This window comes from Oreochromis niloticus, unplaced genomic scaffold (genome assembly GCF_001858045.2).
Source record: "Oreochromis niloticus isolate F11D_XX unplaced genomic scaffold, O_niloticus_UMD_NMBU tig00000714_pilon, whole genome shotgun sequence".
NCBI classification, from domain to species: Eukaryota; Metazoa; Chordata; class Actinopteri; order Cichliformes; family Cichlidae; genus Oreochromis; species Oreochromis niloticus.
In genome coordinates, this window is record NW_020327220.1 from 1 (window position 1) to 25,233 (window position 25,233).

Consider the following 25,233-nt stretch of genomic DNA (forward strand, 5'->3'; position numbering starts at 1 on the left):
CTCTCTTGGCTGTTTTTTGGGTGTGTGTTGGGCTATGAGTTGAAAAGCTACAGCTGCCTGTGTGGGTACACCAACCATGTGTGAAAAGTGGTCCATAACATAATGCTTCAAAGCGTGTTCATGCAAACATTGTTGGGTCTGCCGTGGTACAATGGGACTTCTGCTCATGAACCTGTGTGCACAGCGTCTGCAAATCGGGGCTGTACAAAGTCACTTCATCTTTACCCAAAACTGTAAGCTGTCATCTGTGAGGCGCGAGCGGTGTTTGTTTTTATCATAATTCATGGTGGAGAATGGGTGCTCTGCTGAGTTTTGCTCTCTGTAGCTGTATGAATGGCAAACTACACTGATTACCAGCGGCATAGGCACACATAAAATTTCTTCTGAAATTTTCCCTTTCTAGTTCTTATTATTATTATTATTCTCCATCTTCCGCCTAAATTTCGGCACGTATCACGCCCCGCAGTTTTGAGACAAGCTTCATATATGTTACCTCATTTTGTGCGGCCGGATCTGGAATGGTGTGCTATGACTTTTGGTGTTTATGAATTTTATAGTTTTTTAAATATTAATATTTTAGTGAAAATTTTCCCGCGCTCCTCTGCCAAACAGTTTTGACATTAGGATTACATATGTTAGATCATTTTGTGCGGCTGGAGCTGGACTATTATGTTGTGACTTTTGGTGTTTATAACTTTTATAGTTTTTTTAATATTAATATTTTAGTACAAATTTAGGCCAATTCATCTTTTGGCGCCAAATAAACAGACTTCATTTGTGGTGTCTTGGCTCTCTCTAGTGGTATACCGGGAGTAGTACAGCCGAAAAGATTTATCCTTGTGTTGAAAACTCCATATCCCACAATTCATAGCACGCCTCTACAGAGTGAACAATGGCGGCCACCACTTCGTTTTATATGTCTTTTATTCGTCTTTCTAGGTCACAAAATAAACTTTTAAGATATTTTCAGGCGAGAATGTAGGTGTGTAAACTTCAAATATCTGCTTGTTTTATCAAGACATCCCATATTTAGCGACAGTGCTCTGACGACGTTGGTCCTGCCTGACAGCTAGCCGGCTACCTAGCTAGCTGCCGCACTTGGCTGCAAATGGATAGCGAGGGGACTCTCTCTGTCGTTTCACCTCCCCGGTCTCTCGCAAATGCTCGCACAGAATCGGAGTTACAGCTGGATGTGGAAAAAATAACTGAGTTGTTTGGTGGTGCTATAACGCGGAGCTACAACAGTGGGCAGCTATCCACCGGTGTATGACAGAAAGGACATGCCGCGACCGCCGATCGACCGGTGTTTGCTAACGCAGAGGTCAATCGTGGATCAGGGAAAGCGAAGGCAGGAGCGTGAGGTGAACTGAATTTCAGGTAAGAAGTTATGACCTGCACTCTATTTGGGTCAGATATAAACCGAGTTTAGGTGTAGTTTATTTAGCAGCAGTTCTCTTATGTGTTGATGATAGCCGGCTAGCTAGCTAGCGCCGCTAGCATAGTTAGCTAGCACCGCTAGCGACCCTTCGTGAAAAAGCACCCAGGCTTGGCTTATATTGAGGCGGGTGAAACTCGTGTCAGCACCCGGTCGCTCGCCGACAGTATGTGTTTTAGCTGGACTTATTTTTCGTTTATATGGACCGATGATTTATTCATTTATTCATTTTAGTAACGGTATAAACAGTGAAAGGTGGTGGATTGGCCAGATGTAAACTTCAAATATCTGCTCGTGTTACCAAGACATCCCATAATAGCTCTGATGTTTTCGGTGCCTGCAAAGAGCTAGACAGGTAGCTAGCTAACCCGAGCTGGCTGTCTTTTTGACTCAGGGTCATAGCTGGACTTATTTTTCGTTTTTATGAGCCGATGAGGGGTTTTTTTTAGTAACGGTACAAACAGTGAAAGGCGGTGGATTGTCCAGATGCTGGTCGATGTGGAAAAAATAACTGAGTTGTTTGGTAGTCGCTGACGCGGAGCTACAACCGAGGGCAGCTATCCACCGGTGTGTGTCAGAAAGAACATGCGGGGAACGAGGCGGCGAGGCGACCGCCGATCGACCGGTGGTAGATCGTGGATCAGGGAAACCGAAGGCAGGAGAAGCAGGCGGCTGCCGGTCGGAGCGTGAGGTGAACTGAATTTCAGGTAAGAAGTTATGACCTGCACTCTATTTGGGTCAGATATAAACCGAGTTTAGGTGTAGTTTATTTTCGTTGTGCTGACTTTTTACAATCAGTTATAATAACTCGTACTGCGTGGTAGCTAGCACGATGGAGTTTCTATACAGCTGTGTGCGCGCTAAGTTACTGATGTTGAACTTTATGACAGCCTCCCCTGTCATTCTCTCGCCTGTTGAAACTTCAGTCATGAAACTGATCAATGATCGGCTTTTCTCTCTTGTTTGTTTATCGCGCTAAACAACAGCAGCACGTTTAAGCTTGATCAGCTGTTGTTAGAATTCATTTGCTTTTAATTTCTAGTATCAGCTGATGTTTGCTGCAGCCACAGCTGTAAAAACGGCTGTTCCAAACCAGATATCCTTACTGAATCATCAGAGCTGAACAGGTGATGGAGAAACAGGTTTACCCTTAGGTGACATGAATGAGTTGAAGGGAAGTTATGAACTGTTTCTGAGAGACAAACACCAAGCTCATTTTTTTGTGTAGCTGACAGCTGGTAACTGTGCAGGGGCGGATCTAGCAAAGCTTTTGCCAGGGGGCCAGGTAGGGCATTAACAGAGAAAGGTGGACACAAAGATATACTTTTCTTTCTTACTCTCATACAGGGAGTGCAGAATTATTAGGCAAGTTGTATTTTTGAGGAATAATTTTATTATTGAACAACAACCATGTTCTCAATGAACCCAAAAAACTCATTAATATCAAAGCTGAATGTTTTTGGAAGTAGTTTTTAGTTTGTTTTTAGTTTTAGCTATTTTAGGGGGATATCTGTGTGTGCAGGTGACTATTACTGTGCATAATTATTAGGCAACTTAACAAAAAACAAATATATACCCATTTCAATTATTTATTTTTACCAGTGAAACCAATATAACATCTCCACATTCACAAATATACATTTCTGACATTCAAAAACAAAACAAAAACAAATCAGCGACCAATATAGCCACCTTTCTTTGCAAGGACACTCAAAAGCCTGCCATCCATGGATTCTGTCAGTGTTTTGATCTGTTCACCATCAACATTGCGTGCAGCAGCAACCACAGCCTCCCAGACACTGTTCAGAGAGGTGTACTGTTTTCCCTCCTTGTAAATCTCACATTTGATGATGGACCACAGGTTCTCAATGGGGTTCAGATCAGGTGAACAAGGAGGCCATGTCATTAGTTTTTCTTCTTTTATACCCTTTCTTGCCAGCCACGCTGTGGAGTACTTGGACGCGTGTGATGGAGCATTGTCCTGCATGAAAATCATGTTTTTCTTGAAGGATGCAGACTTCTTCCTGTACCACTGCTTGAAGAAGGTGTCTTCCAGAAACTGGCAGTCGGACTGGGAGTTGAGCTTGACTCCATCCTCAACCCGAAAAGGCCCCACAAGCTCATCTTTGATGATACCAGCCCAAACCAGTACTCCACCTCCACCTTGCTGGCGTCTGAGTGGGACTGGAGCTCTCTGCCCTTTACCAATCCAGCCACGGGCCCATCCATCTGGCCCATCAAGACTCACTCTCATTTCATCAGTCCATAAAACCTTAGAAAAATCAGTCTTGAGATATTTCTTGGCCCAGTCTTGACGTTTCAGCTTGTGTGTCTTGTTCAGTGGTGGTCGTCTTTCAGCCTTTCTTACCTTGGCCATGTCTCTGAGTATTGCACACCTTGTGCTTTTGGGCACTCCAGTGATGTTGCAGCTCTGAAATATGGCCAAACTGGTGGCAAGTGGCATCTTGGCAGCTGCACGCTTGACTTTTCTCAGTTCATGGGCAGTTATTTTGCGCCTTGGTTTTTCCACACGCTTCTTGCGACCCTGTTGACTATTTTGAATGAAACGCTTGATTGTTCGATGATCACGCTTCAGAAGCTTTGCAATTTTAAGACTGCTGCATCCCTCTGCAAGATATCTCACTATTTTTGACTTTTCTGAGCCTGTCAAGTCCTTCTTTTGACCCATTTTGCCAAAGGAAAGGAAGTTGCCTAATAATTATGCACACCTGATATAGGGTGTTGATGTCATTAGACCACACCCCTTCTCATTACAGAGATGCACATCACCTAATATGCTTAATTGGTAGTAGGCTTTCGAGCCTATACAGCTTGGAGTAAGACAACATGCATGAAGAGGATGATGTGGACAAAATACTCATTTGCCTAATAATTCTGCACTCCCTGTAAACACCAAGCTCCTTTTTTTGTGTAGCTGACAGCTGGTAACTGTGCAGGGGCGGATCTAGCAAAGCTTTTGCCAGGGGGCCAGGTAGGGCATTAACAGAGAAAGGTGGACACAAAGATATACTTTTCTTTCTTACTCTCATATAAAATATTTAGCTTTTATTAAATGCTTATCCGAATCTTACAACCAAAGTTTGTATAATAATACACAAGGTTGGCTGTAGACCATTGTTCATCATTCAGAACACTGTGTAAAAATAACAAAAAACAAAAAGTGAATGCATGTGTGAAAAGTGGTCCATAATGTAATGCTTCAAAGCGTGTTCATGCAAACATTGTCGGGTCTGCCGTGGTACAATGGGACTTCTGCTCATGAACCTGTGTGCACAGCGTCTGCAAATCGGCGCTGTACAAAGTAACTTCATCTTTACACAAAACTGTAAGCTGTCATCTGTGAAGCGTGAGCGGTGTTTGTTTTTACCATAGTTCATGGTGGAGAATGGCTGCTCTTCTGAGTTTTGCTCTCTGTAGCCGTATGAATGGCAAACTACAGTGATTAGCAGCGGCATAGGCACACATAAAATTTCTTCTGAAATTTTCGCTTTCTAGTAGATTTTACTGTTCCCTAGTTGTTTTTGTTTTTTCTACCAGGGTGAATCTTCTCTTCATATACTTTTGAGAGAGTTTCAGGGGGCTCTGCCTAATTATTACTCTTTTCTAGTTAACATTTAGAGCTGGAAATGTTAGATGCAAAAATAAAAAAACAAAAAGGAGATTTTAATGACTGCAAACAGCATCAAAATTAAAACAGGGAGATAAAAATACAGCCACAAAGTGACACAAGCTAAAGAAAAAAAAGCAGTACAGACAAACATCTGAAAAAGACGTGTTGAAGGCCACTACAAGATGGTCTACCAGATTAAATAGTTAATACATTTAAATAAATGAAGGAAGGCTGAATGATCTGGTCAAAGCATGGTTGAGACCTACAAACAATCAAGATGTGCAGGAGACATAACGAGGACATCTGCTGGACAAGTGGGACTAATGCAAGATTAAAAAGAAATTCAGCTGTGACTGACATCTTAATACTGATTATCTTCTGTATGGACGACCATGTCCATCATTGTAGAACACAATAAATTAGAGAGATTAGTAGCCTGAATAATCCTTTAATTACTGGTTAGATTCTGTATATGCTGCACAAATGATGTCTCTAAAAACAGGATAACATGTGTTGGACTTTTGGGACTCTGTTAGAGTCTTCCCTCACACACACATACACACAGAGATAATTCAGACAAGAGTACTATTAACTTTACAATTATTATAGATGAAGCAAATATGAAAATCAAAAGAATCATCAGTAGCTGCAATGATGGTAAAAACATAAGTTTATAACTAGCAAGAAATCAACAATCACAATCATTTAGTTTTTTGTTACAGAATCCAACTTTTAATGCTTTAAATGCCAAAGTCCAGTCAAAGATATATTTCTAGAAATAAACATTTAAATGTATTAATTATAACTTTAACTTTTGAAGGAGCATTATTGCAGTTTTTTCTTTCAGGATAATAAAACAGCACATGTCATGAGGCAGCAGCTTGGAGGCAGAGAGCAGCTGAAATACAAAGTGTGATTCATTAAAAAGGTTGGATAGGATCTTTGTCATGATGGTCTTCCACACCAGTAACTACAGCTTCTCCTCAAGTGACAGCAACATCAGGAAGAAACAACACGAGAAGCTTGAGGAGTACCACCAGCTCTAGGAGAAGAGCTCAAGAAGATGTAGCGGGTGAAGGTAACAGTGGTCCCAGTGGTAATCGGAGCACTAGGTGCAGTGACTCCCAAGCTAGGCGAGTGGCTCCAGGAAATCCTGGGACAACATCTGAGATCTCTGTCCTGAAAAGCAGGATACTGCACAGGACCCTCAAGATCCCAGGCCTCTGGTGGAGGACCTGAGCTTGAAGGATAGACAGTCCGCAGGGGCGACAGGGGAATTTTAAAATAATACATTAATTAATTAATTAATTATACAGTTTATATAATTTATATTTTCATTTATATAATCTACACACACACACAGTTACTTTAGCCTTCCCCACTGCTCTGCCACCAACTTACCGTAAGGTTGACAGCTGCAACTATTCTGATGCACACAGCACTATGGTGCTAATTACATTATACACACGCAGCATTGAGGCCGTCCAAAGAGCAGCGACTTTATCTAAAATGCTGTACATGTCACAATGCTTTCACATTTATAAGATAACTGCAAAACACTGATTAAATAAATCCAAGATGCAGTTGTGTTCATAATCAACATCACCAGAACTCTTACCATCAATAACACACACTGCAGTAATCAATATACTTACAGGTATCTGAACACACACTGGCAGTCCTGGACTTTCCTCACCACCAGCCTATATCTGCCATTTCCCACTTCAGTGTGCAGCTCTCTTATTCCAGCCACGGGGTGCCCAGCATTCCCAGGCTTGCACTCTTAATGACTGACGGAGTGGAGCCGTCACGGTGCACCCACTCAGAGCATGACTCATGACAGAAACATACAATATCCAGTAAGTAAGATCAGTTAAATTTATAGTGTCATTTACTGCTTATATCATTAAGGGAAATGTATTTATTTTTGTTTTTGTTTTTTCAAAAATGTAATTAAAAACATAAATACCACCCTTATGGGTATACAGTAAGCTTGAAGATCAGACGACAGCAAGTTAAGTCTAAAGTCAACTCTTTTAGTCTGACACAGTACTTCTTTCTTATCTTTCCTTAGTTTGTCATTCAAATGATGAAGTGTTTCTGGTCTATAGGATAAACATAATACACGTCAAATAAAAGTCAAATATTTAAAGTCTATCATCAAATGTTTATGTGCTACAGTTCATCTTGACTATTGTATAATATTATTTATTCACTTTTTAAAACATTTATGGGCCTGAAGTTTTTTGCTTTAGCTCTAGCTCATGTGAGAAAGAAACTTTTCACAGAACTCTGTGCTGTCCTATGAAAAACCAAGTACAACACCTGACTCGATACTTTGTCGAACAAAACAAACCACAAAATTCACATTGATGTAATTAACAAAGACAAGCGTCAGTAACAAGATAAAAGAAACACTGATTAATGGTCAAATTTGCTAATAAAATAATGCTGACAACCTACTGACCACCTTTCATGTGTACTTTCAGTTATCTCCTAAAAGCTGGAAAAGTTGATTTCAATCAATAAGAGACCATCTGACTGAACTGTGCTTTATTTTAGGTCCCCTTCAGATATGCGTTCAAAAAGGATAACATGCTAAATGAAATATAACTCTCCAAATGATGCTATAATTGACTCTTACACACAGGATGTGGGGAAGAAAAGTATTTAAACTTCAGTCTCACATGGTTATTGCTACAAGAACGTAAAATATGATTTTGTGAGTTTGAAAACACATAACATTGTGTGCTAAAATCCTTCAATTCAGAGCCTGGAGACATGCTTACAGCATTTCTCTCTCATATCTTTTGCAGCTCTTTTTTAGCCTTTTATTTTCTCACCCTTTTCACTTTTCTGGTTATTGCACCCTCTCAGATGTGACTACAGGGAAGCTCTCTGTCCATATCTCTTCCTGCCGTACTGCCCTCTGATGACTTCTTTGCGTTCTCTCAATCTTTTCTATCCTTTCTTCACATCTTTCAAACCTATATCACTTTTTCACACCTCCTGATATAAAACTCCAGTGTTGTTCTCGTTCTACACAAATCTCAGCTTTTTTCAGCTCCTCTGCTATAGTCCATCCTTTCTCCCTTTTACCAGGATAAGAAACTGATTCTTAATACTTTGATTTAATTTGGGATGAATTGTTTTCCCAAACGCTGCCAAAAGCCAGGTTTTACTGATAAATCTTTGTTTGATGGGGGGACTTTAAATTTTTTCTTCTCTCTGCTCCTTTTCTTTTTACACTGACCTTATTTATTTTATCCTGCAGTCAAGTCAGGCGTGCATGCTGTTTGTGAGGCAAAGCAGAGGGAAGGGCGGGATTACAAATGCACAAGCGGCTGATTAGACAATGAGACACAGGAGAGCGCAAAAGTAAAGATGAAAGCCAAACTAAAAAAAACCAAACTAAACCAAACTTTTTCCACCGCTTGGTGAGTAGTTGGCATCCTACATGCAGACTGCAGGTGACCATGGCAACCAATCTGATTGCAACCAAAGCAATCACAATCAGTTGGTCAAGTAACTTGACAAAAGTAATCAGTAACTAATTACTGATTATTTCCCCCAAAAGTAATCCCATTACTTTACTGATTACTTATTTTCAAAAGTAATTAGTTACTTAGTTACTTTTAAAAAATATGATTTACAACCTGAATAGGTGATAAAGCGATAGATCTTTCAGCCCAATTCTACTTTTTCTGCATAATCCATCATATAAAATGTAATCAAATGAAAAAGTCTCTTTTTAAAACTAGTTTTAATCTTTTAACTTTATGCATCAAGCAAAAATTAAATTATATGCAACATTCTCTGACTGGAAGAAATTTGTTTAACATTTGAACCTATTTTCTGCACATTCCAGCACATAAAATAAAATAGTTTTTTGTGTTTACACTCAGTCTTTCAAATAGATGCAAGTAAAACACAGCAGAAAATAAATCAAATCAAAGACTCAGCGGTCCTGTTGCTCTATTTTCCCCTGCTTAACAGGAGTGGGGCAGGCGGAGGTTTGCCCTGGTGCAGGTGTGCCGCATGTCAGTGGAAGAATCTTGGAGTTTCTCTGTGAATTTCGCATTCCCATGGCAGCGTACTTGGTGCTTGCTTGGAAGTTTAGGGGTTTCGTTTTCTTCCCACACAGTGTACAGCGGACGCTAATGGTTTTGTCACTTTTTAAGGAATCAAACTCAAAGTAAGGTCAGTACTTCCATGCTTTAAACGCTGCACGGTCATACTCTCTCCCGCACTCGTTATATTATCCATTTTTGATCTGCACACAGCTGTTGCCACGAACGCTGCACTCGTTTATGTCATTGTCATGAGACACTCGCGCAAACGAAATCACGGTTTAGTAAGGCAGTAACGCAGCATGCTTACGGGAAAGCAACAGTAATCTAATTACCTTTTTTGCAATAGTAATCTCTTACTTTACTCATTACTTGAAAAAAGTAATCGGATTATGCGTTATTGCCCATCTCTGGTCCACATACAGAAAGTGTCATAGAAAGATTTAAGGTATCATGCCACATTTGACCTCTGACCTCTTGTTCATGGTTAATAAATTAAGAGTCAAAGTGAAAGACAAATTTGAAACTTTGTTACTTACTACCGTTGTTTGGAATAAATAGGAATATAGGGAATTATATATTTTTATTTCAAGACAGCGTTGTCAAGAGAAAGAGAATGACCTGCCTAGTTAATAGGAAATATACTTTACTATAATATATAATAAGCTCAAGTTATTCATGTACTTTATTATTAAACATTTAAACAATGAAATGAATGTTACACATGTAGTATATCTGCATATCTGTATAAATAAGAAAGAATAATGTCAAGTATAGTAAAGTGGATTTCATCAGGACAAAATAAAAGCCCTTCCTCTTGTTTTTATTTCAATACAAATTTCTTAAAGGAAAAACAAAGGAAATAAATAAATACAAAACATCACACTATTGCCCTTTAATTATTTTTAAAAACCTGACATCTGTGCAGACCACAACTAGACAGATAAGCACATCGGATTCAGATTTGATTTAAACTAACATCAGTCAGTCTCTAGAAGTCTAAAAAGTCTGTTTCTATCATTAAAGATCCAATATACTCAACTTCCCAGAAAGTTTTGACTTCACGTGTGAAAATAGGAACGATTTTTGTTGTGTTTTGTACCACGACATCAGCTCAGATATTAACCTGCATTCAGCCCATGTTTAAACAAAATGTGGCATTTTCTGCTATTTCCTGTCAGGACAAATGGAAATGAAAATGTAATTTGCTTTAATATGATGAAACTAAAAAAGCTTGATTTTCATCACTGACTGAGAATATTGGATCTGTCTCCCAGCCTGGCTGTCCTGATTATGATGATGTATAAACCTTTAGCTGAGGAATAGATGCCAAAAGCCAAGAAGACCATAGAATTGTGCTCATTTTGCTGTCAGTAGACAGTGTTGGGGAGTAACGGAATACATGTACCACTGTTACGTATATAAAATACAAAATATGAGTAACTGTATTCCGTTACAGTTACCGTTTAAAAAGATGGTATTCAGAATACAGTTACTTTGTTGAAATAAATGGATTACACGGCGGTCTTTTCCTGATTTATATGTTAGGCTATGCCCTCTCTATTTTTGGTAATTCCACGACGGTGGAAACCCAAACAAAACACGCATTAAGAGGCTCTAATGCCTGTGTCTCAGTCTCACGGCCCATGTCACCTCTAATGATGTGAAGAAATATTTCTTTAAATTATTATTCAATAAATTGATTTAATATGAAGGCAATAGGCAGAGTGTTACATGCATAGCCCTAAAGAATATACCCTCATGGGCAGTGTAGTCCATGCTGCAGGGAGAATGCAGCCAAAAAGAGTGCCTGACGAGCCCAGTTGTAAGTAAGCTATTAAGACTCGACTTTCGAACTCGTGTTCGTGTTTTCCTCTGAAACAATAAGTTCCGTTGGAGCATACTTTCAACGCCTCTCTCTGTCTCTCGCTAGCAAAGCTGACCCAGACAACAAAGTAAAGCAAGTTTTTGGCTACGAGCCCAACACGGAACCCGACGTATTAGCCAGAGGTCCCTTTACTACGGTTCGGAGCCGCGGACCTGTTTCATGTACGCGTGGAATAGTTTTAGTTGTAAAAAGCATGATAATATATTAAGTAATCCAAAGTACATTTTAGGGCATGTATTCTGTAATCTGTAGTGGAATATATTTTAAAAGTAACCTTCCCAACACTGTCAGTAGATGACATGAAGAGAGCTGATACTGAGATGTCTTTATTTCCTTGATGCCTTGTTGATATGTTGAATGAGTTATTGCCTTCCTTGTGTAATGTTTAGTTAGTTTGACTTTGTGAAATTCCCTCCCTTCTGAGGTGAGAAATAACTTTGCTGTTGCAGAGCTAAATTATTCAACAAGTTAATACCTTCGCAGCGAGGTCACCTGCGGCACGAGAAATCCATTTTCATGTTATTTAATGTTCCTCGGTACAATGACAGTCCTGTAATGAAGTGCCTAATTTAAAATGTAACATCACCTATTGGTGAAACCAGCTTAGATTATAGGACTCACATGTTTTCATTTCTAGTCTTTAAAACCTCTCTACCCATCTAGTATTAATTCCTTCTGGGATACAAATATGTATATTATGCACACACACAAACACACATGCAGCTATTACCCATTTCTTGTTTTTATACCTAAGATGAATTATTGTTGAATGAAGACATTTTTCAAACACATGTAATTGCCAATTGTGTTTATTGGGTAAAAAAAAAGGTAGAAGGGGGGAAAAGAGGTAAAAAGAGGAATAAAAAGAAGGAAAGAGAGAGAAGAGAGAAAACCCCAACAACCCCCTCTGAGCAAGCACCAGGCGACAGTGGATAGGAAAAACTCCTTTTAAAGTGAAAGACACTTAAAGGAGAAACCTATGGCAGAACCAGGCTCAGGAGGGGGCAGTCAACTGCCGGGACTGGTCGGGGGTGAGGGTGAAAAAAGAAAAAGGAGGGAGGGGAAGGGGAAGGGGGAAAGGGGGGGATAGAAAGAAGGAAAGAGAGAGAAGAGAAAACCCCAACAATCCCCTCTGAGCAAGCACCAGGCGACAGTGGATAGGAAAAACTCCTTTTAAAGTGAAAGACACTTAAAGGAGAAACCTATGGCAGAACCAGGCTCAGGAGGGGGCAGTCAACTGCCGGGACTGGTCGGGGGGTGAGGGTGAAAAAAGAAAAAGGAGGGAGGGGAAGGGGAAGGGGGAAAATTAAGCTGGAATAGAGGCGGAGGAAGACATGGTTACATCAGGTGAGAAGCAGCAGTGTCCCTTCTCCAGAACCAGTGGAAACGTTTTTTCTTCTTTTTCAGACAATGTTCCACGAGCACTTTTTTCTCAAGGATGAGGGTTTTCAGCTCATCCATTGTTTCTGTGTTTTCTTTCTCAAGTTTGCTGCATCTTTTCACCATGTCTTCTAATTGTTCTTGTTTTTCTTTAAGCTTGTCTTGCAGTTCTTTAACTGTTGCCTCCTCTATTCGCTTTGCCTTGTGCACATCTGTGTGCATGTCTTCCAGCTGCTGGTTTCTCTTCTGGATTTCTTGAAGTCTACACTGCAGGTCTTTATGTGTTTTCTGTTGTTCTTGCTTTTGCGCCTGGATTTCAGTGTTTTTGGACTTCAAGGTCTTGGAAACTTCTTCAAGTTCGGTATTTTTTCTCAGCATTTCATTGATGCTACTCTGCATCGCTGAGCATTGTTTTTCCATTTTTTTCTTTTCTCCTTCCAGTACAGATGTTTTGTACCTCGTTTCGTTATACAATTCTTGGAGTGTTAGATATTTCTTCTGGAGAATAAAATTTTCTTCTTCCTGTTGTATTTTCTGTTGGTCTTTTTCTTGAAGCAGCTCTTTATTTTTGAGGAGTGTTTCCTCAAGAGTTATTTGGAGCATTTTGCATTTTTCCTCCAAGACTTCTAACTTGCGGTCCGTTTCTTTCTCGAGCATTTCTTGTTGCTCTCTCTCTTCAATGAACTCCTTATTTCTGTGCACTTTTTTATCGAGCTTGATTTGGAGCAGTCTGTGTTTTTCCTCCATCTCATCAAGCTTGGAGTCCATTTCCTTCTGCTTCATTTCCATTTGCTTCTTGTCTTGAAGCAACTGTCGATTTTTGTGCAGAGTTTTATCATGTTTCACCTGCAGAGCTTTGCATTTTTCCTCCATGGCTTGGAGTTTGCTCTGCAGGTCTCTCTGCTCTTCGGGCTCTTGTTTCTTGTCTTGGAGAATCTCTTTATTTCTCTCCAGAGCTTCATCAAGCATAACTTGCAAGCCTTCATTTTGTTTCTCGATGTTCCTCAGCTTGCACTCCATTTCTTGCTTATGTATTTTCTGTTGGTCTTTTTCTTGAAGCAGCTCTTTATTTTTGAGGAGTGTTTCCTCAAGAGTTATTTGGAGCATTTTGCATTTTTCCTCCAAGACTTCTAACTTGCGGTCCGTTTCTTTCTCGAGCATTTCTTGTTGCTCTCTCTCTTCAATGAACTCCTTATTTCTGTGCACTTTTTTATCGAGCTTGATTTGGAGCAGTCTGTGTTTTTCCTCCATCTCGTCAAGCTTGGAGTCCATTTCCTTCTGCTTCATTTCCATTTGCTTCTTGTCTTGAAGCAACTGTCGATTTTTGTGCAGAGTTTTATCATGTTTCACCTGCAGAGCTTTGCATTTTTCCTCCATGGCTTGGAGTTTGCTCTGCAGGTCTCTCTGCTCTTCGGGCTCTTGTTTCTTGTCTTGGAGAATCTCTTTATTTCTCTCCAGAGCTTCATCAAGCATAACTTGCAAGCCTTCATTGTGTTTCTCGATGTTCCTCAGCTTGCACTCCATTTCTTGCTGATGTATTTTCTGTTGGTCTTTCTCGTGAAGCAACTCTTTATTTCTTTCCAGAGCTTCATCAAGCATTACTTGCAAGCCTCTATTTTGTTTCTCGATGTGCCTCAGCTTGCAATCCATTTCTTGCTGATGTATTTTCCATTGGTCTTTCTCGTAAAGGAACTTTTTATTCCTTTCCAGAGCTTCATAAAGCATTACTTGCAAGCCTCTATTTTGTTTCTCGATGTTCCTCAGCCTGCAATCCATTTCTTCCTTTTGTATTTTTTGTTGGTCATTCTCGTGAAGCATCTCTGTATTTTTGAGCAGTGTTTCCTCAAGAGTTATTTGCAGCATTTTCAGTTTTTCTTCCAAGACTTCAAACTTAGAGTCCGTTTCTTTCTCGAGGATTTCTTGTTGCTCTCTCTCTTCAATGAACTCTTTATTTCTGTGCACTGTTTTCTCAAGCTTGATTTGGAGCAGTCTGTGTTTTTCCTCCATCTCGTCATGCTTGGAGTCCATTTCCTTCTGTTTCATTTCCATTTGCTTCTTGTTTTGAAGCAACTGTTGATTTTTGTGCAGAGTTTTGTCATGCTTTACCTGCAGCGCTTTGTATTTTTCCTCCATGGCTTGGAGTTTGCGCTGCATGTCTCTCTGCTCGGCCTGTTGTTTCTCTTCTTGGTGGATTTCTCTAAGTTTCTCCAGAGCTTCATCAAGCTCTTCTTGGAGCTCCTGATTCTTCCTGACCATGGTTTCCTGTTTTATGCTCTCTTTTTCTCCTTTTGGAGCAGATCTTTAATTTTTTCCAGAGCTTCATCCATCTTTTCTTGGAGCACCTGATTCTTCTTATCTTGGAGAGCCCATTGTTTCTCCTCAATACCTTCTTTTTCTTGAAGCTGGTAGGATAATTTTTCTAATTCAGCGCTCTTTCTCTCATTTTCTTCCGTCAGGATCTTAATCTTCTCTCTGTTCATGAGATTTCATTCTGCATTTCTTCCAATCGCTGTTCCTCTAATTCTACCTGTTCATCCCAAGGTAGAGAGCTCATATAAGGGTCTAGGGACTCATACCATGGAATAGAGCTGGGGTCAGCTTCTTGTCTTTCTTGCTTTTTCGGAGACATGTTGGAGTTGTTTACCGTGACTACGAAAAGGATCCAAAGGTTTCGAAATGCTTTACTGGTGAATGTTTGAACGCTGCTGACATAAGTGCTGCAAGTAACGGACTAAAAGTTGTACATCCTCACCCCTATTTAAGGATTTTGAGGATCAAAGCTTCAAAGGATCAAAGCTTTAGAAGCCCGTGACATCAGAATTCCATAAGCCATGAGGTTGTCACATGACATTTTTGAATGAGGTCATATTTTGTATGAATTTTTTAAATAACATCAACATTCCGTAAGCCAGTGAGGTTCTTACATGACTTTTGAATGAGGATACATTTTTTGCTTGGAAAATTACCAATAAAGTTTCAATCCCTGTTACTTTTGTAAAAAAAAAAAAAAAGAAAGAAAAAAGTGAGTAAAGAAAGTAAGTAAAAGTACAGTTTTATTTATATAGCATCTTTCAAGACAAATTCATTTTGTTTGAGTTGTATTGGTAACTCGTTGAAGTGTTACTGGGTATCATAACCAGTTTGTGCATACAGTGAGTGAAAGCATTGGGTGGACTGAATGAGGCTAAATTAAATCGATAGAACTGAGTGGAGTTCTATCGATTGTATTGATCAGACAGTTAGAACAACAACTAAAGGAAACTTTGATTAATCTCAAAGGAACTAATATAGGTTAACTGGTAGCTGATACAAATCAGGATTTAAAACCATTTTTGGTTTGTGTTAGATTTATATTGTTGATTGTCATTTATGCTTAGAAATATCTACTTATATATGCTTAGTTGTAGATTGATAGAGGTTTGATCCTTAATAGTCTGCAAACTTTGTGTGCATTCCAGAGTGTTCTGGCATGCACACACAACTTAAGGTCAGGAGAAAGGTTATATCTACTCTTACTGATTTATGGTATAGGAGGACACCTACTCTGTATCTGGTTAAGTATAAGAGCCTTTTGTTTAGATGGACCGTTAGACTCCTGGCACCAGCGTTGGGGAGTCTTCACAGGTACACACACACACACACACACACTTACACAACGCACAGGCAAGGTACTCTTTGTGTGTATGTATACGTCATATGTTAATGACCCTATGCATATTCATGTAACCTCAATTAAAGAGCAGTGTATGGGGGAGTGGACGAGAGCAACTGGGGTCAAGCGAAGGAACGGCGCTTGTCCGGTTCTCTCCCGTGCACGGAAACAAAGAACGTTGCCTACTTGTGTCTTGCTTGCTGTGTAATTACATTGTCTTCAACGTTCCAGCGAATAGGTTTATGCTATGAACCTATCAGTTTGTTTGTTTTTCTGTTTGACTCCTTGTTTTGTTTAATATTGCAATTTATATGATAGTATTATGGGTTTGTTAAACTTTTCAATGTGCAAATGTTGGAAAATGAAATATCACAGCTGGAAATCAATGAAAGTGGAAATTCAGAAGAAGTACCATCTCCACCCTAAATGACCATAGCCCCTCCACCCTTATTTGTTTATTACATTATATAACTGCCCTTGTATACAGACCCACAATGTTTCTCTTTCAATATTTCTTACACGTACACCATGTATATAGTTTCACTCACATATATGTATACATATACATTGCTTTTTATTTTATTTTATTTATTTATTTCCCCCCTTTGTTGTATATTGGTTTCTCTTCTTCTTACTTTTGCACCTTTGTGGTCAAGCTACCCAATTTCGCCGTGCAAGAAACATCACAATCACAATAAAAAGCTCTAAGTCTAAGTCTTTTCCTCATTAATGCACATCATAGATAACTATGTAATGTGTCTGTTGCACACTTTGTATGTCAGGAATAACCATAAATGTGTTGTCTTACAAACGGCTGTATCAGGTCTTTGGATCCACAATAAGCGTGGATAACAGAACTCCTGGAAAGCAAAATAAAAAAAAAAAATCTGGTTCTTGTTTTTAAGACAGTCACCTTTAGTTTCACGCTGAGTGATGCTGGATTGTTGCAGACAAACCTGATTATGTTTCCCACTGGGTTTTAATCTTCAGAGGCAACACAGAGTAAAGAGAAGCATTGTTATTTCAGTTTAACTTTAGTCTCAGTTTAGTTTTATCCCCTTGTAAATTTGATAAGAGCCAAATTGAGGAAACAAACTCAGTGTGTGGCCAGAAAATGCCATGGTGTCTTACAAACACATGTCACAACAAAATATGAAGGATAAGACAACACATGTATAATGGAAAGAGACGCAGAAGAATTCATCTCTTTAGGCACTAGGATCAGCACCTTCACGCAGGCTGACCTGGCATCACGCAGCATCCAGTACGTCCACACCAGTGAAGAAGAGAAACATGCCGACCAGTTCTCCTTCACCGTGTCCGACGGGACAAATGAGGTGAATGGCAGAAGATTTTTACGATACCTGGTAGCTTAACATGTTTTAAAATTCATTCATGAAGGAGGTCTAGATGCAGATATCTACTGACTACAACAGAAGCTCTGAAATATTATTTGTTCTTCCTAAAGACTAATTGGGTTTTAAAAATAACTTTGTTCCCATTTTGGCCAAGAAATAAGTCAACAGTCCTTGTGTGTCCAAAGAGGGACCTTTAATCCCAAGTGCAGGGAACAACCTTAAATGGTGCAGAAAACAAGCTGTTAACAGGAATTAAGAAAGAAAAGTTTTCTGATCACTTAAACGCTTAGCTTAAATTAAAAAAAAAAAACCTTAAGTACATCATTAAATTGAAAGATATTAAAGAAATGTGAAAACTAACAAACTCTACAGCTTTTATAACAGCGGGAAAGTAGCAGCTTCCTGTCCCGGTCTCCTCATGCATAAATCTGCCTTGCTAATTCAAACTAATGAGGATCACAAGGACTCGAGTAAACATGTGAAAAAGGTCATTTGACCTTCACGCCTGGCTGACTGCAATGTGTGGAAGCTTTGTGGCCACTGTGGTGCTTGGTGAAGTTGTGTAGCCCTTTGGGGTTAAACTTTTTCATCACAATGAGACTTTTCTATTTGCTGAATTGTTGAGAAAGTTCTCAGTGAAAAGCAGGAAGTTGATGGCAGGATGTAGTTTTGGTTACACATATGTGTATCGCTCATAGGTTGTTTCATCATCTTATTATTGTTCTTTGTCTTCAGGTTGCTCAGACTTTCTACATCACTATCAAGCCTGTGGAGGACTCCCTGCCTCTTCTTCAGGTCCCTGGCATGAGGGTGCAGGAGGGTGTGAGGAAGACCATCACTGAGTTTGAGCTGAAAGCCACCGATGCAGACACAGAGGTAACACACTGGCTACATACGTTTTCTGCAAATCTTTCACAGCTTTAATTACAGTATATGCGTGACATCATGACAAGAATCAGGTGTCACCTTCTGTGGCGGGAACTACAACAGAGACGCTTTGAGCACTTCAGAAAGTCTTAAAATAAAACGAAACAAAAAACTTTTCAAATGTGTAACTGAGGTCAAAATACAGCATTGAAGGACTGATTTCTTCAGCATGCACACTCATACTTCTTTAATTAAGGCGAAACTAAAGCAAATGTTGGATGTTATCCATCCTCTGCTGCATATATTGTAGAGTTAATAATATGTTCAAGGTTCAAGGTTCAAGGTTCTTTATTTGTCACATGCATAGTTATACAAGTATAACACACAGTGAAATGTATCCTGACACGATCCTCGACATGTGCAAAAACATGGGGGGGGGTAGAGGGATAACATTATAAATATATATATAGTATATACATTGGGTGAATGTGCAGTAGAAGCAGCAGCAGGTGAATTCTGTACATTAATATGAATAGACATCTGACTATTTTACAGAATGGACAATATAAACATATTTAAAGTTAAAGGAAGTTGAAGGAATTGAGTGTCTGGAGGAGAGTCTCAGTCAATTATAGATGATGTGAGATGGCGTGTGTGTGTGAGTGTGTGTGTGTGTGTGTGTGTGTGTGTGGGGGGGGGGGGTGGTGTTGGTTTAGGGCCCGGATGGCTTGAGGATAAAAGCTCTTCTTGAGTCTCTCTGTCCTTGCCCGGATGATGCGGAACCTTCTACCAGATTGTAGAAGTTGGAACAGTTTGTTGCCAGGATGGGACGGGTCCTTCAGTATCTGCGTTGCTCTAGTCCGGCATCTCCTGGTGTAGGTGTCCTGAAGTGGGGGGAGAGCAATCCTGCAGCAGCGTTCTGCTGTACGGATCACTCTCTGGAGAGCTTTTTGGTCCTTCACACAGCTGTTCCCGAACCACGTTGTCATGTTCTGTGTGAGGATACTCTCCACAGCGCCTGTATAGAAGATCCTGAGGATCTTTGGAGAGACCCTGAACTTCCTTAGTTGTCGGAGGTGATACAGGCGCTGCCTAGCCTTCTTGGTCTGGACCTGAATGTGGGCAGCCCATGTCAGGTCTGAGGAGATGTGGACACCAAGATATTTGAAGGACTGCACCCTCTCCACTGGAGCTCCATTGATGAAAATGGGTTTGTAGTCTCTGTGCTGACTCCTTCTGAAGTCCACCACCAGCTCCTTGGTCTTGCTGACGTTCAGCTGGAGGTGGTTGTCCTGGCACCATGATGCCAAATTCTTCACTTCGTCCATGTAGGCCGCCTCATCGCTGTTGGAGATGGCACCCAACACCACTGTGTCGTCAGCAAACTTCACAATGGTGTTGGAGCCGTGGGTGGCCACACAGTCCGAAGTGTAGAGGGAGTAGAGCAGTGGCGAGAGGACACACCCCTGTGGTGCTCCTGTGTTGATGGTGATGCTGTCGGAGACACACCCACCCACCCTCACCACCTGAGTTCTGCCGGTGAGGAAGTCCAACACCCATGCACACAGACGGCTGTTGAGTCCCAGGTCCCTCAGCTTTGTGAACAGTCTGCTGGGCACTATTGTGTTAAACGCTGAACTGTAATCAAAAAACAGCATTCTCACATAGTTACCCTGTTTCTTGTCCACGTGGCTGAGGGTGGTGTGCAGGACATGGGCGATGGCGTCTTCAGTGGATCTGTTGGGTCGGTAGGCGAACTGGAGCGGATCTGTGGAGTCTGGGATGGAGGAGGAGATGATGTTCTTCAGCAGCCTGTATATGTATGAAGTAATTTAAATGAGCTTATTTGCCTTTTTCCTTCTTTAGGCATCAAATTCTCTTTATGAGCTGCACAGTATAAACAGATCATATCTTTGAAGCTTGGTATGATTTGTGAACTAATTGGCATCATGTTTGGAATCATCCCAAAGCAGTACAGATACCAGTTTAGAAAAGAGCTGGACCTCTGAATGTTTATTTTGAGATCATTACCTAAGCTGGCTAAACTAAGCAGCCGGTTTAAGGGATAATCCAACACTGTTAATCCCATAAATCTGTAATTCTCAGTAAAAACTTGAAGATTTATTTTCTACTGCCTTATTGTAGAATTTTAGAGAGTAACACCCAAAAGTGATGTTAAGGTTCGCCACTATAGATATTTTGAAGCTGATTCCTGAATTTGAGTTCTCACTATTTTGCTGGTTTGTTGGTTGTGCAGAACCAACACTGCTTCTTTATGTAGCTTCATCCTAGGGAGACATTGCAGGCGATATCATTGAGCCGTCCTTCCTTTCCCTGCATTTTCCCTCCTATTACACCACCTTCCTCCAGGCGGAGTCCATCGTCTTCAGCGTCATCCAGGCTCCTCGACACGGCACCATCAAACGCACCATCAGCGGCCAACACTACCGACAGATAAGCAGCTTCACCATGGACGACATCGACCAGAACCGCATCAGCTACAACCACGACGGCTCCAACTCGCTCAAATACCGCTTCACCTTCACCGTGACTGACAGCACCAACCTGCTCTTCATGGTGCAGGACAACGGAAAAGAGGTGTGTGTGTGTGTCTGTGTGTGTGGACAGTTTTATTACAGTGGGATGATTGAAATGGCAGAGTGAGGGCATGTCTGCGAGAGTGTGCGTGCTCTGACCTTTTGTGAATTTGTGGGTGTATTCATGTGCTTCTGTCTTTGTGAGGACAGAAACTGGGTGCTTTTGCAAAGGGCGGGCACCTCCGGAAACAGAGAGTGAAAATATTTTTGCAAAGGACATGTTTGGAAGGACAGGATATTTCTGTAGCGAAGTTTTGCCTTTTCCCGTCCTCCTGTAAGCTTTGATGTTTTTGCTTTTCCTGCTTCAAATATTCATAAAAAATTAGGATAATTTTCCTTTTTTGTGTCATAGTGAATACTAATAAACCATATACTACATGTGCATTTTAAAAACTCACATCAATTGGCTGATGGTGTATGATATTAAAAGGAAATGAAGGCTTCTTTTTGATAAGGTGTGCAGCAAATGCTTATCTTATCAGGTTAGTGTGGGATCACCACAGTCATGGTTGTGATATACTGTGTACAGTTGCAGTTAGTGCCAATTTATGTTTCCAAATCAAACCCTCATGAATCCTTAAAATGAAGCCATGGCTTTCTGACTCCCTTCAAGTTCAATCTTTTTTCTCTTCTGAGATAGTTTCATTTGAAGGACTTTTTAATGCCTGAGGATTAGCTATGCCTCAAAGCTGTTGGGACTCACAAATTGGAAACCGCTCCTCCTGGGCTTTCCTTCTAAACTCCCTCAGTGGATGACATAAACCACAAAGACTTCTCTATCAGTGTATAGAGAGCCACCTCTTTCCTTCACTGCATCCAGTTCAGTGTTGCATCGGTGCCCTCTTCTGTTCATCCTGCAATCGTACCGCTGCAGATAAAACTCTGTTACTGTTGGAAGGTAGAGGAGGGAAAAACAAAAGACTCCTTTACATTTTGCTTTCACAGTGAGAAGGAGGGCCGAAAGCTTGGTATCGATCCACCTACCTCTAGTGCACAGGTGTCGAACTCCAGGCCTCGAGGGCCGGTGTCCTGCAGGTTTTAGATGTGTCCTTGATCCATCAGAGCTGGTTTAAATGGCTAAATTACCTCCTCAACATGTCTTGAAGTTCTCCAGAAGCCTGATAATGAACTAATCATTTGATTCAGGTGTGTTGACCCAGGCTGATATTTAAAAGTTGCGGGACACCGGCCCTCGAGGCCTGGAGTTATTATAGATGAAGCAAATATGAAAATCAAAAAAATCATCAGTAGCTGCAATGATGGTAAATGCAATGGTAAAAGTTAATAACTAGCAAGAAATCAATGATCACAATCATTTAGTTTTTTACAGAATTCAACTTTTAATGTTTCAAATGATGAACTCCAGTCAGTTATATATGTGTAGAAATAAAGATTTTTAATATATTGATTATAACTTTAACTTTTGAAGGAGCATTATTGCAGTTTTTTCTTTCAGGATAATAAAACAGCACATGAGGCAGCAGCTTGGAGGCAGAGAGCAGCTGAAATACAAAGTGTGATTCATTAAAAAGGTTGGATAGGATCTTTGTCATGATGGTCTTCCACACCAGTAACTACAGCTTCTCCTCCATAACATGGAAGCTTCTTCCAGACCCGCAGATGAAGGTAGCTGGATCCTCCCACATGAACCTGCAGTCAAACCAGAGGAAACTTGTACTTGTTGAACACTGAAGATCTTCAATCTGTTCAACAGCTCATCTGGATCTCACAAGTAACTCAGTCCATAAACACTTTCTTTATTTTCTTCCATTAATAATCACTGTCATGTATGATGTCACAGTTTTAATTACCTTGATGTCATAGTTGATTCCTTGCACCACTTGACTCTTGTACTGAACAGCTTTGAACACGGCATATGCTTCATTTCTTTTTTCCTCTACTTGACACTTAACCTGTGTATGGACAAAATAAAAGTAAAACAACGTAAAATGCAGAGCACAGAGTTGATGTGTCTGTTTAATAGGTGAGTCTGAATGTTATGAAGAAGCTCACCTCATCACAGATTGTCTGAATTTCCTCATCAGCGTCTTTCACCTTCGAGAATCCTCCACATTTTATGGCATCCATTGTGAAAGTCTGCTGAAATAAACAGAGGAGACAGTTTTCTGGGTGTATGTGTCTCAAACATACTGGTGCCAGTCCCAGTACATATACTGGGTAAGTGACCTGGAAACTTACTGGAAGGTGACTCTAACGCGTGATAGGAGGAGCAACATGTGAAACCACACCCCCTAAATGTTTGCTTACACTGTCTTCTTGAAGTATCTACTTGTGTAATTGTCTTAAATTATCTGAGTCTTTAAAACAGATAAACCTATGCTTTCATATGAACTTTTCAGACCACTAAAAAGGACGATAACTAAAAGGTGTTTTTTTTTGTTCTGTCAGTCTGTAGTCGTGATAAATGTCTTATAAAAATAATTTATGTGCCACAGCTGTGGCTGTCAAAAATTATCTTAAATAAATACCATGAACTTTGCAAATTCTACTTTAAGCTGACTGTCCAGAGATAAGCTATCAAACCTTAGATAGATCAATATGCCAGATCTGCAAGTTTTTTTAACTGAAGTGAAAAAAGTGTGTGACTGAGGAAACTTACAGTTTTGCAAAACACCCCAAAAACACGTTTTCAAGAAAATGATAAAAGGAATCTTGAGTCTATATAAACGTATTTAGAGCAGATGATTTACTTTATTTTTATAAACATATAAACTTCATAGACAAAGTAAAGAAACTTATATTTGAGCAATCATTTCTTTGCTGTCACACTTCTTGGCAATAAATCTTGTGCTATGGGAAAGTCTGTTCATTTTCCCTTAAATGGTGCCATGTTTGTAAGGAAAATGTATTCATGCCTTGAGCAGCAGAGGTGAGTATGTGGATTAAAAACTTGCCAGATCTTCTCTGCCAAAGCCAAATAGCTTATTCTGCTATTGACTCTGGTTTTCAGCTTCAGGTACCCCAGGTACTGACAATCCAGTGCCTGATTGGTGCCCACTTAGTATCTCCTGTGAGCATGGACCCTGGTGCAGCGATCATATGCTCCAAGCATGCTAGATTTAACTGATGTGGATAGGGCCTGTGCCATACGGCAACTTCAAACTTGACACCAGAGGAACACGACACCACAAGAAGACCGTTTCCGCTCACTGTCTGCATTTAGAAACCGTAAGCAGTCTGCTAAAGATTTGCAGTCAAAGTTTGCAGGATGATTTTACCAGTGGTGCTCTGCCCAGATGATGCATCAGGCCCATTAGCACTGACGTCAGCGATATGTGCACTAAGCATGAGCCTGAGGAGAAATTTTATGTTTAGCAACGAATGCAGACTCTGCCTTTAGCAGCTGGATTGTAGGATCAAAGTCTGGAAAAGACACAGACGCTATGCGGATTGATGTATCGATAGGACAGCTTTTGCAGAGTTTGTCCCTATGCAGGAAGATATCGAGATTAGATCCTGTAACGAGTGGGAACACAAGAAGCTTGAGAAGTACCAAGGGCTTAGAGAAGAGCTCGAGAAGATGTGGACGGTGAAGGTAACAGTGGTCCCAGTGGTAATCGGAGCACTAGGTGCAGTGACTCCCAAGCTAGGCGAGTGGCTCCAGGAAATCCTGGAACAACATCTGAGATCTCTGTCCTGAACAGCAGGATACTGCACAGGACCCTCAAGATCCCAGGCCTCTGGTGGAGGACCTGAGCTGGAAGGACAGACAGTCCACAGGGGCGAGAGGGGAATTTTAAAATAATACATTAATTAATTAATTAATTATACAGTTTATATGATTTATATTTTCATTTATATAATCTACACACACACACAGTTACTTTAGCCTTCCCCACTGCTCTGCCACCAACTTACTGTAAGGTTGACAGCTGCAACTATTCTGGTGCACACAGCACTATGGTGCTAATTACATTATACACACGCAGCATTGAGGCCGTCCAAAGAGCAGCGACTTTATCCAAAATGCTGTACATGTCACAATGCTTTCACATTTATAAGATAACCGCAAAGCACTGATTAAAGAAATACAAGATGCAGTTGCGTTCATAATCAACATCACCAGAACTCTTACCATCAATAACACACACTGCAGTAATCAATATACTTACAGGTATCTGAACACACACTGGCAGTCCTGGACTTTCCTCACCACCAGCCTATATCTGCCATTTCCCACTTCAGTGTGCAGCTCTCTTATTCCAGCCACGGGGTGCCCAGCATTCCCAGGCTTGCACTCTTAATGACTGACGGAGTGGAGCCGTCACGGTGCACCCACTCAGAGCATGACTCATGACAGAAACATACAATATCCAGTAAGTAAGATCAGTTAA

At 40.5% G+C, this 25,233-nt stretch overlaps 3 protein-coding genes across 8 annotated transcripts; 1 reads left to right on the forward strand and 2 right to left on the reverse strand.

The window, feature by feature from the left end:
- Window positions 1-5,940: 5,940 nt before the first annotated feature.
- Window positions 5,941-25,187, reverse strand: LOC109200873 (cystatin-B). Of its 4 annotated transcripts, XM_025904278.1 has the most exons (5): window positions 25,012-25,187; window positions 22,892-22,978; window positions 22,690-22,791; window positions 22,447-22,528; window positions 5,941-6,030 (listed from the first exon to the last, which is right to left on the reverse strand). In XM_025904278.1, the coding sequence occupies exons 2-5, from the start codon at window positions 22,964-22,966 to the stop codon at window positions 5,987-5,989; spliced, it is 303 nt and encodes a 100-aa protein (XP_025760063.1). In that variant the 5' UTR covers window positions 22,967-22,978; window positions 25,012-25,187; the 3' UTR covers window positions 5,941-5,986. The 4 variants fall into 4 exon arrangements, with proteins under 4 accessions (XP_025760063.1, XP_025760064.1, XP_025760062.1 ...); XM_025904279.1 differs by lacking the exons at window positions 5,941-6,030; window positions 25,012-25,187 and adding an exon at window positions 24,393-24,412 and having other exon boundaries at window positions 22,180-22,528; window positions 22,892-22,975; XM_025904277.1 differs by lacking the exon at window positions 5,941-6,030 and having other exon boundaries at window positions 22,181-22,528; window positions 22,892-22,975; window positions 25,012-25,179.
- Window positions 12,078-14,885, reverse strand: LOC102080290 (trichohyalin-like). The gene has a single exon (XM_019356428.2). The coding sequence runs from the start codon at window positions 14,658-14,660 to the stop codon at window positions 12,363-12,365; it is 2,298 nt and encodes a 765-aa protein (XP_019211973.1). The 5' UTR covers window positions 14,661-14,885; the 3' UTR covers window positions 12,078-12,362.
- LOC109200869 (extracellular matrix protein FRAS1) lies at window positions 16,300-22,691 on the forward strand. Of its 3 annotated transcripts, none has more exons than XM_019356429.2 (4): window positions 16,300-17,393; window positions 18,150-18,290; window positions 20,574-20,879; window positions 22,481-22,691. In XM_019356429.2, exons 1-4 carry the CDS (start codon window positions 17,235-17,237, stop codon window positions 22,568-22,570), a joined length of 696 nt encoding a protein of 231 aa, XP_019211974.1. In that variant the 5' UTR covers window positions 16,300-17,234; the 3' UTR covers window positions 22,571-22,691. The 3 variants fall into 3 exon arrangements, with proteins under 3 accessions (XP_019211974.1, XP_019211977.1, XP_019211975.1); XM_019356432.2 differs by having other exon boundaries at window positions 20,652-20,879; XM_019356430.1 differs by lacking the exon at window positions 22,481-22,691 and adding an exon at window positions 22,335-22,428.
- Window positions 25,188-25,233: the final 46 nt, after the last annotated feature.

Bases quoted from the DNA above. Each gene is read 5' to 3' on its own strand.
- LOC102080290 (XM_019356428.2), bottom strand. From the start codon at position 14,660: ATGGTCAGGAAGAATCAGGAGCTCCAAGAAGAGCTTGATGAAGCTCTG.
- LOC109200869 (XM_019356429.2), top strand. From the start codon at position 17,235: ATGGAAAGAGACGCAGAAGAATTCATCTCTTTAGGCACTAGGATCAGC. The intron at 17,394-18,149 runs GTGAATGGCAGA...CTTTGTCTTCAG, and splicing joins TGTCCGACGGGACAAATGAG to GTTGCTCAGACTTTCTACAT. The intron at 20,880-22,480 runs GTGTGTGTGTGT...ATAACATGGAAG, and splicing joins TGCAGGACAACGGAAAAGAG to CTTCTTCCAGACCCGCAGAT.
- LOC109200873 (XM_025904278.1), bottom strand. From the start codon at position 22,966: ATGGATGCCATAAAATGTGGAGGATTCTCGAAGGTGAAAGACGCTGAT. The intron at 22,529-22,689 runs GTAATTAAAACT...GTTTGACTGCAG, and splicing joins GAATCAACTATGACATCAAG to GTTCATGTGGGAGGATCCAG. The intron at 6,031-22,446 runs GTGTGGAAGACC...CTGTAGTTACTG, and splicing joins AGGAGAAGCTGTAGTTACTG to GTGTGGAAGACCATCATGAC.